General features: G+C 35.1%; 1 protein-coding gene across 1 annotated transcript in view; it reads right to left on the minus strand.

The window, feature by feature from the left end:
• The window catches only part of MALRD1 (MAM and LDL receptor class A domain containing 1), a 240,940-nt gene that overhangs the window by 136,188 nt on the left and 84,894 nt on the right, over positions 1-19,858 (minus strand). Inside the window, exons 21-25 of the mRNA XM_032092895.1 lie at positions 13,332-13,488; positions 9,775-9,885; positions 8,684-8,897; positions 4,897-5,144; positions 2,327-2,624 (exon numbers count right to left, since the gene is read on the minus strand). Of these exons, the coding sequence (XP_031948786.1) occupies positions 2,327-2,624; positions 4,897-5,144; positions 8,684-8,897; positions 9,775-9,885; positions 13,332-13,488 (1,028 nt within the window). The remainder of the gene's footprint in view (positions 1-2,326; positions 2,625-4,896; positions 5,145-8,683; positions 8,898-9,774; positions 9,886-13,331; positions 13,489-19,858) is intronic.

Genomic DNA, 19,858 nt, shown 5'->3' on the forward strand with positions numbered 1-19,858 from the left:
AAAATTACAATGCTAACTATCAAAATTATTTTTTCTAGCTGTCCAGTGCTCACTTCCAGCCTTTAAACATTACTGCATATTTGGCTGAAAGAAACAACCACCTTAGAATATATTTCTGTTAATGTGCAGAATTTCAAGGTGTTTATATATAGAGTCAGGGAAAAATTCTTCTGAACAGTGAGAGGCTGTGTTATAGGTGAGAACATTTAATGACTCTGTTCTATTTTGTCTTTACACTACATTCATTGCCATATGACTCTGTGTGCAGAAATAACAAGCAAAGACACCCTAGTATACTTGTCTTACACAGGGATATGGCTCAATAAGACTCAGAAGGATCTCCTCTGATGTGTATATTACAAAGATTATCTAAAAGAAAAAATTGAAAAGGAATTGTATTAGAGCAGACCTCAAAAACTAAAAATTTCTCTCTTAAAGATGAAGCATTTCTACTTTCTTAGCAAATATTTTCCCTAGCTGGAGACAAGAAAGAAACAGATCTTTGCTGCATGATCTTCTTTATCCTCGGAAACTTTTAAAAAATTGAGCAATGGATATAAGTGTTTTACTTTTGGTTAATCTTTCTTTTATTTCTACATATAAGCAGTTAAGTCTAGGGCTGCAGATTTTTGCAGCTGATCATCGTGGCCATTCTAGCTGGTTCTATTTTAAAAAGTTGCATTACAGAGCACTTCTCACAACATCCAGCATGCATTTTGCCACAGTTCAGAGCATTGCTATAGGCAGAAGCAGACCCAGTTTCAAGCAAGGATGCAAACGGATACCACTGCTAAGTAGCAGCTGTAAGTTGAACCCCTCAGTGGGTCATGTAAACTCTCATCCTGGACAAGTAAAATTTTTCAATATTAAAAATATGGTTTACTATAAGGGTGAATTTAAACTATTGCCTTAAAGTGTTGTGAACCTATGAAGTTCACAAAGTACATCTTAGATGAGCTACACCAAGAAATCAGTCTCTGGTGGCTCTTTCCTGAGATTTTAGTAGCTTTTTTATTATAAAACATAAAAGTGTTTTGGAACATCCTTTACTATCAAAACCAAGGCTTTTAAAACTTCTAACATTGCCACAGGGACTTGCATCTCCCATTAAGAGGATAGAGTCTGAATACAACAAAAATAAAGAATCAGAAACCTTGGCTAGTGTTCCTCCTGGAGTAATGTTAATATAAAGCTGAACTTTAAAACACCAATTTCATTTGCAATAAATTTCCATGACAGGCTGGGCAGAAGAAGCCAATAGTACTGTAACTGGCACCTTATCAGAGAGATGTCTGGAAAATTTTGCCCATGTCTTCCCTGCTTATCTTGTGCTCGAAGTTCAGTGCAATTTCTTGGGTTTGATGTAGTCTCATCAGTGTTATTTCCCAATGCCTGAGCAGTGCTTAATGACATCCTAAAGGGGAAGGCTACTCATTAGCAGCAGTAACACAGCAAAGTTCCTTGCATAAATTAATGATCCATTCTCGTGGTAGTCCTTGACACTGGGAAATATTAACTTTGTTTTATTGATCAGAAAGACGGAGAAGAGAGATAAAATTACTTTCTGCAGCCATGCAGGAAATTTGTAGTAGGCCCAGGACCAAAATGCATCTCCTAAATTCCACTTCAGGGGTTACATTTCAGTAGCTCTGTGATAAATGTGGAAGGAGGAAAAAGATTTGTCCTGTTCTGTCAAAAAGAAATCATTTGTGTCCAAGCAAATATTGCTAATGTACAGCATCAGTGCTTTCATGAGTAGCTCTTACCTTGGGGTTATTGGGATTCATCCCCATCAAAACTGTATTATTTCTGGTAAACGTTTTCTGAGTCTTATTTCCCTAGTGCAGTAAGTGAGGATGGTGCAAATAATTGCACTGATGCTGGAACCATACCACACAGGCAGAATATGGATATGGTGCCTAAGCAGTATTAGTAGCAATTCCCACCAGCAAAAAACCATTTAAGCCTCCTGGCCTTATTGCAAATTACCCACATTAGCTCTGTCCCATTCAGTTCTTTATTCTACAACTCTATTTTACAACTTTTGATAAATAGATCCTACTGAATTAAGCAGGATTTTGGCTAAGTGTACATGGCTGGACAAGAAACTTTGCAGATTCACAAGGGTTGACTCAGTACCCAAACAATTATTTATTAAAATAATTTTATTAGAATTTCATGGGCTGTCTAAAAGTGTTTTAATTTCTACATGTCGTTAGCAAGATATGTATACTATTTCTCTTTTGAAAGAGAGACAAAGAAATGAAAGCAATGCTGCTATTCCTTCTTTCCAAACTTACACAGACTATCCATAGCAGGAACATACCTGTTGGAGGTAGCTTTGTGGGTTCTGCTGGTAAAAACTCCTGGGATGGTAAGCACTCCCTGGAAAACGTGAGGTCATCAAGTGCTATGCCATCTTTGGGACCTTTTCCAGCTATCCCTTCAAAGACAACTTGAAAATCTTCATCTCCATCTCCAGACAGGGTCAGTGCCTTGCGCTGCCAGAAATTTCCCTGGTTTCCAGTAAGATTAAGGAGAATTTTTTCATGTTTCAATGTAGTTCTCTGGTAGATAATCAACGATCCAATGTCAGCTCCATACATATGATAATAGAAAATTATCTGTAAGCAAAAGCAAGAGCATAAAGTATGCAATACATGACTTCAGACAAATTCTGCTATTGTATTTGCTCTAATTCTTAAATTGATCATTACTAGTAGCATTCAAAGTAGGCATTAATTTTACTGATTGAACAGTAATTTAATCAAAATGCAACAAAAAAAACCTGACTAGTGGCAATCTTTTAACTATTCCACAAGCCAAACTTTAAAACCAGCATTAAAATCTTCAAAAGCTAATCTTGAATCCCTTTGAATGACTCTTGCATATAAATGTAAAAGAACTAAGATACTTTATAAGGAAACAGAGGAATGGAGTAGTGCCATTTACAATATATGAAACAACTTCAGTTTACTGAACAATTTTCTGGTTAAAAATGTGTTTATGTAGATTTTAGAGCGTGCAATTAGAAAATAATCAAAAAGATTTTTATTCATGCATGTCCCTTTATAATTGCTGATGTATATTTATTTTCTCTGCCTGAAACTTGTCCCGTTGATGTAAATGTTTCTTTTTCCATTTATCTTAAAGGGTCTAAGATCACAAACTAAATCTGTTGCAATATATGATTTAGCATTTTCTTCTCAAATAACCCATAGGAAGGAGTAAAATACTTGAAGGGACTCTCTGATCTTATAAGATGAAGTTTCAGACCTTGAAATATTTTTTTTCCCTTCATACAATTTCCTGTACCAGAAATTTCACTTTGGTCATTTGACTACGTGTAAGTTTCAAAACTGCTCAGAACCTTCAAAAAGTAAAATATCACAAATAGGACTGACTGTTTCAGGCCACATCATAGATGTCAAGAGTTTGGTCTGTACAAGGTGCCTAAACCTGCACAATTTTGCAAATGATTTTTCATGTGATAAAAGCAACAGTTTCCCATAGTTACGCTTCAAGCACTTAATTGCATTTGATGTGTGATACATCATAACAGTACAGAGGTGAACATGTCATTCTCAGTTTTTTTTTTTTTTTTGCATGATTTTCTCTTCATAGAAATTAAAAATGGAAAAGGTGTTTTTAGAGCATAAAACCAGATAATGTAGAGGAAGAGATACTCTCAAATATAATGCTAGAATCAGAAGGCTGAGATCTCCACACTTGTGTAAGCAGATTTTTTTTTATATATGTATTTTAGGCATAAAAAATTAACATGGTTCCAATTTTGAAGATAATTTTATAATGGCTAGATTTATATAATTTATATAGATTTATATAATGGCTACTGAATATCATAATTAGTCAAGTTTTCTTTTGAATCATACAATTGTTTGATTTTATGTTTAATACTTCTTGACTTTCTTATCTATAAAGAGTTTGGAGAGTTTTCAGACAGAAGTATTTCAGTAAAATGAACAGGTTAAAATCTCAAACATAAGCAGAACACTTTCCGAGTTTCAGACAAACTCTTTCCTTGTTTTGATTTTCCTCATGAATAGTATGAGATAAATGAAACTAGAGGCAAGCAACCAGACATTTTGCACAGAGATGTCACCTTCATAGCCAGTAAATTGTTTAGGACTATTTCAGTCTAAGACAGTCTTCCTTTGATGAGCATATTTCTGTGATCACACAAACAGTTCATTTCAAAAGCTTTTTAAAAAATGGCCTAATCAAAATTATCTTCTTGAGAGACCTACTTATTAGATGTATAAAGGCGAACTTGAAGTTCAAAACAAGGCATGGCTAAAGTTTCTGGGAAATTATATTTTTAGCAAAGACTATAAAAGATGTTATCAAAATCAGGAAACTTTTTATTCCAGGTTTGCAAAGAAATGTTCAAGCTGAAGTCACTACAATGTGCTGTACTGGTTTGGAAGATCAAGGCTTACACTTCTCCATTCTCCAGAGAAAAGCTGGTGACAAAATCTGTCACACACCCTTCCCTTTGCAGTTGTATTCTCTGAAAATCAATTACTACTGCACTTATACACACTTTCTCCATAAAATCAGAAACCCTTAAATAGTTGTTTGTTACTTTGGACAGGTTGCATAAGACATGGTAAATCAGACACTACCTTCACTGTCAGCTTCATCTGAATCTCCCAGAGTATTCATTTACTTCCAGAACAATTCTCCTGCACCAAGATATCTCTTTTCTTGTGATTTCAATGAAATAAGATCAGATCCTGACTTCTCTACAACAAGATGGGTTGTTTTTTCTCAAGAATTAGTTTAGTAATCATCTTTAATCATTTTAGGAGTACTCCCTTGGTGGAATCTAGAAAGCAAATTCTTCATTCCTGCTACTACCACACCCTCACATACCTTGCAGTTTTTATTCCTTCTGCTTAGGACTGGACTAGAAATCCTAGCTTTCTGTCCTGGTAGCTGAAAAAATGAACTCTTTATAAAAATATAATGACCAGATGGCTCTTGCAGTGTATGATCAGTAGCTGGTCCAGTGCCCAGTTTTGTAGTACTGCTAGTTCTGAGGTGCCAGTCGAAATCATCATCTTCATCTTGCTTCCATCCACAAAGTTCAAACTCAAAATTGCAATGCCCAATAGATGTACCTGAAATTTATTTGCACACACATGAAAAGAGATTTATTTTCAAGTAGTTAATTAGGTACATATAGTACAAGGTAGTACTCAAATCCATGGGGAAAAAAAAGCTTCACTATAAAAAAATAATATCCATGTATCTCATTAAAAACAGCTTTTTTAATGTTCTAGACTATAATAATAGGATAGATATACTTGCATATATATGAGGTGGGTCTCAGTGCTTTTTTTATTACAGTCAACAGAATCCTTGGTATAAATGCAACCAAATTTAATAACCTATTTTAGCTCCTTAGGGTCTTAATCGACCTCCCTAGGGCGTTCAAGACACATGCAGAAAACCAGCCTCTTTCTGAAGGAACATGTTAAGCTCAGGTGAGAACAAGAGCAAATGCCTATATCTAGGGAACAGATACATTCAAATGAATGTATTGAGCACCATAAAAACACAGTCACTATACAGACACATATAGGCAAAAGATAAACGCAGGTGTGATAACCTTGAGCTGAATCCCACACAAAGTTAGTCTACTTTTGAAAAATTCCTCAATTCACTTGTATTTTATTAGCCAATATAGAAACACAGATAATAAAGTTGCTGGCAGATTGTGTCCAAAGAAGGGTAAGGGCCTGGAGCACAGGTCTGATGAGGAGTGGCTGAGGGAGCTGGGGGTGTTTAGTCTGGAGAAAAGGAGACTCAGGGGTGACCTTAGTGCTCTTGACAACTAGCAGAAGGGAGGTTGCTACGAGGTGGGGGTCGGTGTCTTCTCCCAAGTAACAGGTGCTAGGAGAAGAAAAAAGGACCTCAAGTTGCACCAGTAGAGGCTGATTGGATACCAGGAAAATTTTTTCACTGAAAGGGTTGTCAAGCATTGAAACACGCTGCTCAGTGAAGTGATTGAGTCACCATCCCTGGAGGTCTTCAGAAGGCATGTAGATGTGGCGCTTGGTGGTGGAGTTGGCAATGCTAGGTTAAGAGTGGGATTCAGTGATCCTAAAGGTCTTTTCCAACCTAAATGATTCTATGATAATCTACATTTCTCCTTAAGTTGTACTTAATGCCTAGAAAAGGAGAAAGCTGTCATAATTTTGGTTGATTTTTATACGAAAGAACATGCATTTTTGAATCTTGAATGTCAAAACAGCCATCATGGTGAGTAACCATGTAACTGTGCACATAAATTAAGTCAATTTCATCATGCTACAAGTTTAAGTTCTGTATATTTTTCTCTCTATAAATGTATAAATTCATTTTAATGTTTACCAAGACTAAAACTGCTGAAGTAGGCTGGAATTTCAGCAGAGACTTCAAGAGACTTTCAACTGTGCCCTGAATATTCTTACTATTATTGCCGAAAAGGAAAGTGCTTTGAAGATAAATTCGGAAACTGTATGGATAATTTTGTAGGACAATATCAGAAATTAAAAAAAGTCTCTTCCAAAATGTAAACAAAATCTGAGCCTATTCTGAGGTCTTATAAAGTTCAGCCACTTGAAAGTAGTTTTATTTAACTAAAAGGAACTCAGAAGCATCAGTAATGAGGCCAAGGAGCTAGAATCCATGGAATCTAGACATGGACCAAAACAGGACAGAGAGCTACCACAAAAATTTCAGGCTCATATAAAATAAAATAAAATAAAATATTTCTTTTTTAAATTTTAATCTATGAATGTCATAAAGAGAAAAATTTAGAAATTATTTCTTAAAAATATGAGCTATTTAGGAAAACTAGCTTCACTGTCTTTTACCTTTGTCTGCAAATACAATGCCATTTGAAATAACAATTAAGACCAACCCAAACCTGATGTGCTAAATGATACGATTATCTTTTATGAAAATCCCAAATTGTAGATTAACTCAACTGAATGCAACTGCCCATAAAATTCGTCATAATCATATTTTTTAACTGATTTAATTACTTAATATTTCAATATTATTCAGAAAGAAATTCCTTCCATTATTTAAAAATTCCATCTTAAGTCAATAAAATTAATGCATACAGCTGACCATTTTATTTTAAAGACAGGTTTTCAAGAATCAAGACCGTAAGGCATGAGCACTAATATCCCTGATTATGCTGTATATATTGGGTATTACTTAATCTAAATTTAGATGTCCTTGTAGGATCTCTAGAGTCAACAAAGAGAAATACTCATATCTACAGGAAAATTTATTTAATCTAACTCAAACAACTGATTTTAAGTTGCATGAACTTCAGCCTGAAAGCAAGTTACTCCACTGATGAAAGAGAGAATTTAGACAGCCTGCTTAGAAGCTTAAGTTACTGCAGATGATTGTGCACTTGCATATTAAATGACTCCCATGCTTTTGAAGCACCATAATGCTTCACTGTAAGGCTTACAATAAAGATGCAATTAGGGAAATTTTTTATAAAGAATTTCACAATTTTTTTCGTTACGTAAAAATAATAATTAAAAAACATGTTAGAGGAAAGCATTCACTTTGTAGGGCTGGTTCAATTCATCTCTTCCAATGGGAAATTAGAATAAAATCCTCATTGTGGTAATTGCAAAACTAGATCCCATCAGTTTATTTGAAGTATTTTGCCCTTAATGCTTCAGTTTTTACTTGTCTGATGATATTTCATGGGAAAGACAGACAATCCAGAAAACTAAAAAAAAAACCCCAAAAAACTCCATGAATAAACAGTTTTTGAAAATTCCAGAAAATAAAAGCCAAACTTTGAGAACCTTTTTCAACAGAGTAATAACAACTTGGAATACTCCTCATTTTTAATTGCAGAAGATCTGAACTGGTCCCATATAGGTTAGTGATGTACTCTTCCTGGACGGGAAATCATTGAGTAGTTTAATAGTATGAAAATAATTTGCAAAACATGATTCCTTTGCCATGTACCCTAGCTTTTGTAGGATATCAGCATACCTTTGCTTCATAGAAATGTATTCACTGAGAATTTGATAAACTGAATTCATAATCTTAAGAAAAATGAGGCAACTGTTAATATGGTACCAAACAATGCAGATTTGATTGTGTGAGTAGTAGTAGAAAAAAGGAGATGTTAATACCATATATTGTGATCCAGGAGGAGCCATTTGGTAGGAAATATCATTCTTTGAATCAGATACTACACATGCTGCTTCTTGATATGTCTTGTAAAACCAAAATTGTACAATATTCAGATTAAAATGATTTGCTGAAACCTGATAACGCTTGAAATATCTAAGAAGGTAGGTCCCTCATCTCCCAAAGGCATTATGCTTGAATTATTTTTTTCAGCTTTAATACATTCTTTTCATACGGAAAGCAGGATAATTATATTCTGCTTTTAAAGACAGCTGCTTTCTGAGTTATTTTAATAAATTCATTAGCAGTTCTTTGTATTTTCATTCGTGTGACTTTAAATTAAATAATAGTAATTTAAAATCCTTAAAAGCCAAGGAATAGAATTAAATTATTACCTTCTTGTTTGCTTTCTTAGCTGAGCTGTCAAAAATATTTGAGTAATAAAAATTCACAGCAGGCAGGTTATTTATGATAATTATATTTAAAAAACTACCATACTTACTGCAAATACTAGGGCTTTCATCTGAGTTATCTGCACAGTCATTTACAAAATCACACAGATTATTCTTTGGGATGCAGTACTTGTTGGCACATATGAATTCCTCTGATGTGCAAGGTTTGTCTGAGATAAGCAGAGGGGAACAATCTTCAAAGGTAATATCATCCACTGCCACGTCTCCCATGTAACTAACACCACGTTTCGCCCTGAAAATAACCTAATAAAAATTACAGAGCTATTACAGTAAGCCACTGATAAGATAGAGAACAGCTTATACACACAACATGAAAAGAACAGAGACTGAACTTGGTCCTCACAAATCTTTTCATATGAAGTGGTCAGTTCTTACTGTCAAAGCATAATTCTACAAAATCTTGTACTACATTTGGTACAGATCTGTCACTACAGTTATTGAAGGACCATCTGCTAACATTACCAAGCACACAAAAAAAAGGAAATAAGTCATGCCACTCAAAGACATACTAGTCCCCACTCATCCTGAATTAATGGCAAGGGTACCACCTACTTCTGCAAAGTAACTCTGAAAAAGACTAGTCTGCCATCCATCATTTATTCCTGTGAATGTAAAAAGAATTTTTAAATTTCATTAAAATTCCAAGACAGAAGTATCAGGAAATGTAACTCTTTTAAAAACATGTTACTGACTATAGCTGGTTTTTTGGGATTTTTTTTCATAAGTCTACAACAAAGCAAGCCTCTAAGAGGCTTGGGAATCTGCTCTGATTTCAAAGAGAACATCATACTCAAGGTTCTTTTTTCAAAACCCAGATGTTTTTACTTACTGCACACGAAGAAGAAAGAAGCAGAATATTTTAAGCAGAGTTGGATTCAAGGATAGAAGGGATTCTCAGTCTTAAAAAAGGATAGCAGTCTGAGATTAAAGAGGAGTGAGCAATCTCCAAAAATTGAGTCCTGCTCAGATAACCAATCAGACAGCCAAAAAGACGATTTCTTCTATTCGGGAGGAGAGGTATATGTGTGGTGTAAAAAGGGAAATGAGAAGGTGAAGAATGCTTAATATGGAAGTACTAACAGCCAGCTCTCCAGGAAACATATCACATATGAAGACACACCTGAAAATTTGAACGAATTCCCAAGAACACTTCTGCTCTGTTCCACTGGGGACCTTGGCTGCCACTTTGAGTCCATAGTTTAGAAGTCTTGTTGCTGCTTTTACAGAGTACCTAAAAAATGAAGTAATTCTAGGTCACAAAAAAATATTTCCATTACCAACACACTTAAGAGTCCTATAATTGTATACAAGAGTATGAAATTGTCTTGTACATCTAATGTCTATTCCACCTTTAAAATTCACAGGATCATAGAATATCTGGAATTGGAAGGGGCAATCAAATCCAAATCCCTACTCCTTGCAGGACTACCTAAAGCTGAATCATATGACTAGGACTGTTCAGGTGCTCCTTGCACTCTGTCAGGCTTGGTGCTGTGCCCACTGTCCTGGGGAGCCTGTTGCAGTGCCCAGCCACCCTCTGGGTGAAGAACCTTTTCCTAATGTCCAATCTGACACAAATGGAGATGTCAGTGTAAATGATTATACTAAGAAAATGATGCTTTGAGAATTTCTGATCTCCTCATAAACATACCCAGCCCAGAGCCTTAACTGGACTAACATATCTCATTAATTTATCCAGAGTGGCTAGCAATGAATAAAAATTGGTCATTAGTGGGTTGTGATTCAGTTGTACAACATGGAAACAGTGCTAACAAGACTTACTGAAAAATATATTTGTTCATGCATACAATTAACTGCTCTTCCAGGATAGATTTTCTTGTCCTTTCTCATGAAACATTTTGTTTCTTCCACAAATAAATTTTTTTCTCTTTTTTTGTAAAGACCAAATTTCATCTGTCTGAGCAATGAAAGACTTTTAAAAGCCCATACCCTTGTAAACAGCAAATTGGGGAATGATAACACTCTTCAACATGAGCAGAAAGCCCTAAATATTCTTTGATCCAACCTCATGGGCATCCAAATTCAACTGAGCTGACAATAACGAGATGGGTGTTTGATGAAGTGTGTCAAGCTCTGTCTCCAGCCAGTACTAGCAGAGCTAAACATCCATTCACCAGTTGCCTGAAGTACTTCTGCTTTCAAGGATTTACTGCTACTCTGTGTAATCTTCTCAGGGCAGCCCACGCATTTTTCATCATAATGGAAAACCCCTTTTTTTTTGTTTTAAATTTATGCAGTCCCATGAGTGTACATGATATTGCATAACAGGTAAGTTCTGCCAAGCAAACAGCAAATCCTCACACTAAAGAGCTTTCATTTCAGGGGAACAAAACAAATAGATAATATATTAAATTGGATAGAAAAACAAGTAACTTCTGACTTTATAGACAGGAAGATCTGCCCATAGAAGACATGAATTTTAAGTGAAAATAAATATATTAGAGAAAAAGAGATTACAGATATTATCTGAATGAATAAAGTGTGCTGAAAAAGAAAATATCTTTTTCTATTCTCAAATACAAACTATATATTTATATGAAGGTAGATATATGTATGACTATAGACATACATGCACATGCTCTTACAGACTGTAAATTATCTACTCTATTATATATCCAATTCCTTCATCAGAAATTCATATTTTCTATCATATCATGATAAACGTTAAAATTTTAAAGTAAAACATGGCCATAAATTTGTGAGCTATTAGAACCCAAGGCTTCCCTGTACCTTAATGCATTTTGAAGCTCTGTGCATTTCAATTACATCACAAAAAAGCACATCTAATACTTTGGTAGTATTACCCATGCCAAGTCAGAGTACATAAACTAAATAAAAAAGGTTCCAACAAATAAACAAACAGAGGTTGCTCAGGAAAGTGACAGCAAATCAATGTTTAAGAAAATAATAGAAACACAGGAAGGTAGCCATTCGTGCAAACAGCAGGAAAATCCTCAGCAATCCTACATGATATTTGATGGCATGGATGCAGACTAAGACACAGAAGTCCAAAAAATGTGGTAGTCTTGGGGGAAGATATTGATTAAAGGTCTTTTAAGCACAGAAAATATTCACATTCATACAATAGTTAGAGCCTTCTTAATATAAATAATGAGATATCACCTAAATAGTTTTATATTCTGAGTTATTCTTACATCCATTATTAATTGATTAATCAAGCAATTGAAACCAGGCAATTATTAACAGTGTGCAAAGGTCTCATGATTTTCCTTTGGTACCTCTTAAAATCAATTAGGTGGGGGGTGAGGGAGAATCAGTTAAAGAACACAGGGAAATGGTAATCTATGTTGAAACTGAGAAAAAAAAAATTATACTATACACATTTGCCTTTTGTGGTGGTAATACTGGCCGTGGCTCCATAGAATTTCCTGTTGATTCCTACTAAACACTCTTTGAATGTGATTCCAACTGACATGGGTTCCTACACTTTAAAGAAGCCCTGGACCCCGGAGTATGCAGAGAGGTCCCAAAGCACGTTAATTGGTCCCAAGCCTTAAAACTGAGGATGAACCATCTTTATGCCCTGATTTCCCACTGATTCTGAGGAATTAATATTTTACTGCTTGCCAAGCAGCCTAGCAAGATCTTTACCTAGCTGGGAGAAATTCAACTATATTTTTAAAAAAATTATTTAGGAAAAATCCAATAAAACACAGAACATGCTTCCGCTGAATACCTAGCAAACCACACGCAGGGTGTGTAGGTCACCACATCCCAGATTTCATTTCTAATATCAACACATATTTGTATATAAAAAAATCATAAAATTTGTTTTGAATTACAAAATTATTGAGTTCTGTCAGCCTTTTATTATAGTTTGTTATTCCGAGTAACTGAGCTAGTCAGAATTTATTTGTATATTTAAATTCACATGCACTGCCCACATCCGATATGATACTGACTGCACTGGTGACTGGGTAAATACTGAGTATTTTTTTCAATCCATTCCTGATGCTGTAGGTATTTCATAGCATTCCTGGGAGATCCCATTATAAGCACAAAGCTGCATGGTAAAAACAACTGTTTAGAACAACATTGCTGTTTTCTTCATTTCTCTCTTCAGTGACTCATACAAGCTGCTAATGTGTTAAATTTCCTTCACAGAAAGCTTTTATTTTAACTGGAGTAACGAAAAGGATGTGGGAAAGCAAATTTGTTGCTTATATGCCACAGAAATAGTTCAATGCTGCTTACATGAATATAATTAATCCCTGAAAGTGACATGTTCAGCTTTTCAAAGAATACGGTTCTTCTACAAAATTTTATGTCAAATTTTGATACTTCTTGTTTTCATGCTCCCACATTTAGCCAAAGACCTTGATGTCCAAATACCTATTGTTGCTTTTCAGTGTCAAATGGTACTGTGTGACACAAAGCTTTTTCTTGTATGGAAATTCCCACCATAGCATGTCTATAACAGTCACAATTTTTGGTTGTTATAGAAAATTATTTCTCCAGTCTACTTGAGCTCATGCTTCCTTCTGATCATAACATGTTGAGAGCAGTAGAGTGTTAGCAATTGTTCATTTTCATTTACTCACAGCCTAGGCTTTAATGAAACTAAAAAAAAGAAAGGGCATCAATTTTCTCATAGTAATTTCATGCAGAAAAACAGAACAAAGAGCACCTCCATACCTCCAGAGAACCTACTGTTGAACCATTCATGTGATTCCAGAATATGATTTTGCATCTGGGCCCTGTAAGGGAGATAACTGGGGTAGCAATGTCAGCTGTGTGACCAAATTCTCCATTTGAGCTGTCTGCAAAGATATACCAGCCTTCTTCAGTGCACCTGCTCAGAGAAAAAGGGTTATAATTTATTAAAACAAAACATTTCATCATAATTAATTTATGATTGTAATATTTCCTTAGATAGCATCTGCTGTCTGACTATCTGGATGCAACTTAGTGTGTAGCCAGAATATAAAAAAAAAAACAAACCCTTGCAAAGGCAGCTAGTATTTCCATATCAGATATTGGCAAAAAAAGGAAAAAAAAGAACTGAAGTCAACCCACAGGATCATGTAGATGTGGGTAGAGGGACTCTGGCTTTCCCTACTGCCCTATTTCGTCAGGGAAATTAGAAGGTTTGATCCTGGCCTAAAGTCAAGAAAATCCAGGATGTTGGGTGAAATTTTGTCCCCTGAGCTACTGGGAAAGACGAAGCTGTCTTTGAAGCAAGCATCAGACTCTGAGGGTACAGAGGGACCAGAAGTACAGTTTTAGTGTTTTGGGTACTTAAGATTTAACCCCTAAAACCCTTACTTTCCAAAATAAAATGCAGCTGTTTACCAAAGCTAAGATTCTCTTCTCTCCAACAGAGTTGCTTCACGCTCAGTACTCCTCAAAAGACTCTTTCCAACAAGTGCTTACAAACCTGACAATGGAGACTATGTTTTTAAATAGGTGCTGATATTAGGTTTTTCTTTCTTTCTGGTTTTCCTGATTGGCCAGGTTCTGAGCAACCACTCTGTAAAGTTGTATCACTACAGCTGTGAGAAGAAAATGACCATACCCAGCAAGCACTGCCAAGAGAAACACAATATGCTCAAAGATGTCATGACATCTGAAAATCCTGCCTAATGGGAAGGGTCGGGAATTTGATAGTATAGATTCAGAAACAGGCCTTCAAAAATCCTCACAAATCAGGGACTTGTTCACTGCTTGTTAGCTGCACTACTGCTTCTACCTCCCCTGGTGTCGCACCAGGAAAGAAAACACCCATCCAAACAAACAATTAAAAAGGCAACATTTTAATGGGACAGATCTTCATTTTGCATAGTCAGATATGTTACATGTGAGATCACTGAAAACTGCTCATAAACATAGCAGGGACCAAAGTTTGTCTGTGTGGAATCCTAGGGGGAAGAGTAAGGATCTGTGGAAATCAGGATTTTCTCCACGATCTTGTTTTTCTTTTCATTAAAAGACAGATGAGAGACTTGCTGCTGATGCTTTTTTTTTTATCACTGAATCCTGGCAACTCAGACATCTTTATAATTGCTGCATGCATTTACCTCATCCTTTAGCCTAAGTATATAAAACATTCTCCAAATAAACTGCCTGTGCTATATAACTAATAGTTGAAAGCTTTGAAAACTCGCGGTTACAGACCTTTCAAGAAGTGTGTATTTGGACAATTCATTTATTTCTCTCTGCTGAAGAAAGCTGTTATTTCAAGGTAGCAGTTTTAAGTTTCTTTTTTGCCTTGGTGCTGAGTATTCTACCAGAGCCTGGCTTGGAGGTAAAATAGGATCCAGTTCTCTTAAGGTTTGCAAAAATATTGAAAAATTCAGAATTACTCTGCTTCTGGGAACTCATGCCTTCAATGGTCCAAGGGTGTCTGCACTGTATTTACAACAGCATTCAAAAGGACTATAAGAAGAAGAATGATAAAAAGCTCTGAAAAGCAAATAGCATTTGCAGACCTCATACTTTCCAGAGTATTCAGTATTACAGCCATGCCTCTCAGTGAGATCAGTTTGAAATAGTGGCAGGGTACAATCAATACCATGATGAAATTCAATCATCCATCTCTCATTGGTATGTTCTGTCAGACATGTCTTTGACCTGAAGGCAGGTCAAAGATCACACCTCTGCCCAGATACTACTGTCCCATAGCCCATCTTAAGAAGACAGGTGTCACTGCAAATTGTTGACCTTGTTTCAGTGTTTGCTATAATATCACATTTCAAACTAGTAAACCAGATGAAAGTCCCCTGTATGAAACACTTCACAGTGCTAGCCATTAAACATGGTGGTGGTATGTGATTACAAGAATATGAAGGTTATGTGAGCAAGTAATGGGAAATGGAGGGATCAGAAGGGGATGGGTAAGTATGTGAAGAGCATCCTTGTTCACTTTCACTCCTATCAAGAAAAGTTTTATAGTTTTATAGTTTTGTAGGACTACAAGACTAATGTACTTGCGACCTATCCCTGTTTAAAAGGAAAGTTTTCTTCTTGTGAAAATTAACCTGCATCATGTTTGCTCACAGAACAAAGTAATTTGTCTGTCTTGAAATCTTAAGCTGCCTGGTATAGAAGCCTGCATGGAACTTCCAGAGAGGTGCATGATCTACAGGAAAGAGTTTGAAGAAAGCCAATTAACTTACACGCAATCACCTGTTCAGTTTGTCAAGCTCTGACTTTGGAAGTAAAGGATTTCTTTCTTACCTGGCCCATTTTTATTTTAAACTAGTAAGAAGGTATTCCGAAGCTTTCCATAAAAATAAATTATCAGTTTCTGTTACTCTGTACAGATGATGTTCTTCACCTCTTCACCCTCAACCTTTGTTTTTTAAGTGATCTTTGGAGAAGATAACTTTCTTCATCATGAAAGTTAATCAACTGATCCCTCCTTAAATTCATTTCTTTCCTATTCCATAAAAAGGCTCCTTTGAGTATTTTTTTTGTTTGTGTTTTGTTTTTTTTTTTTTTAATGAGACCTCAATAAGTTAATGGTAAGAACTGTAAAACAAGATATTTTTCAACATTTATAATAGTGAATAAATCTGGCTTGTAGCATAGCTCTTATGTAAGTGATGAAATTCAGCAGAATATAGGCAGGCTCCCCTGCCAGTAGCTGCAGAGCTCAGGTCAATTTAGAAAACTAACCCATGGAAAACCTCTTAGTTGGCAGCTACACTAGGTGTCATTAAAATCTAGATATTTACCCTTTGAAAATAATTAATTTTACCTCTGTACTAGAAGCATTCCCTATACAAAGACACTCCTGTGCCAGTCCAAAAATCCTAATTAATTTCAAAGGGAAATTCACAGCATTGTAATGGATATAAAATTTTCAACATGAACAACTGACCTATATTTGCATACTTATCTTTGTTAATACCGTAATATTTCAAATATTTTTTAAACTGTATTTGGCAAAGAATGGACATTCATAGAAGAATCCTCACGCATTTTCCCCTTCAAGGCATTCAAAAGAACACAATGAACTGAATATACTAATTAGGGAAAGATTAGGTGGGTTAAGAAAAATTAGGCCCATCTTAAATCTGGCACTGCTATCAAGTCACATCTCATGCTGTGAATTATACATTTCACAGTACTAATTGTCTATTGTTGCAGTTTATTATTATTTATTATTTTTATTATTTATTATTTTTCCCTAGGACTGAAGGCTAAACTTGATTAGAAAAGAAACAACTCCCTTTCACTAAAAAGTTCTGATTTCCTTCCAAATCTCAGCAATAATGAGAAAAACAAACAAACAGGAAACATAAACTGGAGAGGGAAATTTTAGTTACAAGTATCCCAATGATCAGCATACCCTACTAAACTTCAAAATTCAGAAAGCAGCAGCCTCCACGTGCTCCATTTTTCCTGATTCTCTGTGTCCATAAACACTGTGCAGTATCTATGTAGCAAATCAGAGCCCCACACCTATTGCACCTATTATGCATTGAAAGTGTTCCTCAGCTCTCCACCACCATCTGTCCGGGATCTGCCAGGTGTGAGTGACCTGCAATTAGAACAGATGGGTTTCTGTATAGAGAAAAAACCAAAATAGTGGCCAAGAACACCCAGTAGGGCACTAGGTGACCTTCAACAGAAGCACTCTCTTGACCAAAGGGGAAGGATAGTGGGATATTGGACATATCAGGAAAATGTGGGACATCAAAGCTCAAGCTGATGGTTTCAATCAGTCAAGACAGTGGCTTCAGTTTGCATTTTCCACATCCTTGGCACCCTTTATCACGGTAGTGAGGCTAGGGGAGATAACTCTCTTCTCTAGCTTCTTTCCCCCAAAGCATAAGTAACCACCTGACAGAAGTTCTGCTAAAGTTAATTCATTAGCAGGTTTTTTTTTTTTTTCTAGATTAGCTACAATTTCCTAGCTAAAAACATTTCATCAAAAGATTTCTGAGAAAAAATTTTAGCTAATAGAGAGTTAAATTCTAACCTTTTAATTCCTAAAAAACATATTTATGAGAAAATATTTATATTTTTGTCATTTTTTCTTGTACTGTCATCAGAATATAGTATTGATATTTTAATGCCTTATATATTTGACAAAAGGTGGTTGTAAACTGTGATACTTTGACCTTTCCATCATACTAACTTCATTTTCTGTTGACTCCTATTAATTCTTGTTTATAGTGTCAAAACCAGATGATATGAAAATTCTGGCAAAAATTTAAGAGGGTATAAAAAGAAAACTTGTTATATTTTCTAGCAAAAAAAGTTGCAATACAAATATATAGATTCAAAATTAATTATTACAATATTCCAAAGGAAACAGGCAAAGAATGAGGACAGTTTAATCTTTATGTGTTCATATATAGTCCAATGTAACTTCAGTATTAAGTGTAAAATGGGGAAGCCATGTAGATATTCAGCCTTTTACTTGAAATTTGTCTGTAACGTGGGAAACTGCTCAAAGGTGAGTAGAGAAAATTTAGAACTGTTACAGAAAGTGTTATAGAAATATATATATATAAAAATAGAATAATCCTTCTGTAAAAAAAAAAAAAAAACCAAACCCTAACATTTCCCACAACATTGCATCTTCCTGGAGGAATAACAAAAAATGCTACAAAAATTCAGAAGTGAAAGACACCTTAATATGCAAGAATTCATTCAAAAAGAAATTGATCACTTCCTTTGTGGTGTGGGTAACAGCTCCGCAATGCACTACCCATTATGCCCATTAGTTCAGCCAGAAGGCCACAGGTGTATAGGAAGGAGAGGGTACTCGTGGTGGACAGTGCCAAGGTTTTACTTAAGGTTTACAGTGACTGTGAATCTGAAAGAAATATAGTAGGGCACAAATCTTTACAAAGCATGAGAAGATTTACGATGAGAAGGATGGAGAATGATAAAAAAAATACCTTGTTTCTTTCCTATCTGTACTTGTTAGATATTCAGTGTCTACATCAGAAATACTTTGACTACTTATCGTGCTGTAGATAATATAGGATGGCCTATTATAGATCACAATATGTGAACAAAACCTTCACAGACCTCTTCTTGCAGTTTGACATATAACATATTCATAGGCTTAAAAAAATTTCTTCCCTGAATAAAATCAGTTTGCAGCTGTGAGGATGTTGTTTCAGAAAAATAATATATATTCAAAATTAAAATGTTATGAAATATGTAATTTCCAATATTCCTAAAGGACAATAAGAACTCCAATAATTTAATTAATTCTATGCATGAGAGAAGGATTTTCTGTGCTGAACACTTCCAACCACTTAAATATTAATAGGTCTTAAATAGTCAGTAACTAAAATCTGTATCTAACAACTAGAAGAAAAAAAAGAAAGGAAAGTTTTCCTTGAATGAAATGTAAGCATTTCAGTATGGATTAAAAAAAAATAAAAGAGAAAAGAGGGAGTGAACAGTTATTAGGAATGCAGATTTTCACTTACAGCCATATGGGATAAATTACTTTTAATGTGGTTATTCCAAAAAAGAGTAAGTTCTCTTATGATTTGAAACATTTCTTTTTCCTAGTAATCTCTCACATCCATTAACATTTAATATTACGGCATAATAAACTCAGAAACAAAAAAAGATAATATGACTGTCATGCCATAATAAAGCAGACATAAATTTTTTGGAAGACTGCTTTCTGAAAGGATGCCATAGAGCTATTTCCTACTGCAGAAGCCAACCTCTACTTGTGTTTACAGCTGAATGCCAACAGACAGAGTTCCTTGCATAGTGCCACAGAGAAAAAAATTCTATCCTTGTCACACAAATACAAGATTGAGTTCAATAGTTAATTCAAACTGAATGGAACCAAAGGTGCTTAACACACCAAAACACAAGTCATACTGAGACCTGTAACTGGACACTGACATCGGAAAGTTGCTCAAAAGAAAACCACCAGAAGTGTGAGAAGGAATTCTTGTACTAAATAAAAGCATATATAAAAGTATATTTATTATTGGATCCTGAGAGTCAAAATTCTAGAAGAAAATTTCTATCTGTGACCATACTCCAAGTGTATCACATAAAACTTTGATGCCTTGTTTTATATAATAAATACGAATTCCAGAAAGAAAATGAGTTGGCAAAGTTTTACTGACACAGAATGATTAAAGTCTTCACAGTTTAATTTATTTTCATTATGAGATTAATCCCATGCTCTGGCATCCTAACATAAGAGGCAAAAAAAGACTTTGGGTACA

Source organism: Corvus moneduloides, chromosome 1, assembly GCF_009650955.1.
Source record: "Corvus moneduloides isolate bCorMon1 chromosome 1, bCorMon1.pri, whole genome shotgun sequence".
NCBI classification, from domain to species: domain Eukaryota; kingdom Metazoa; phylum Chordata; class Aves; order Passeriformes; family Corvidae; genus Corvus; species Corvus moneduloides.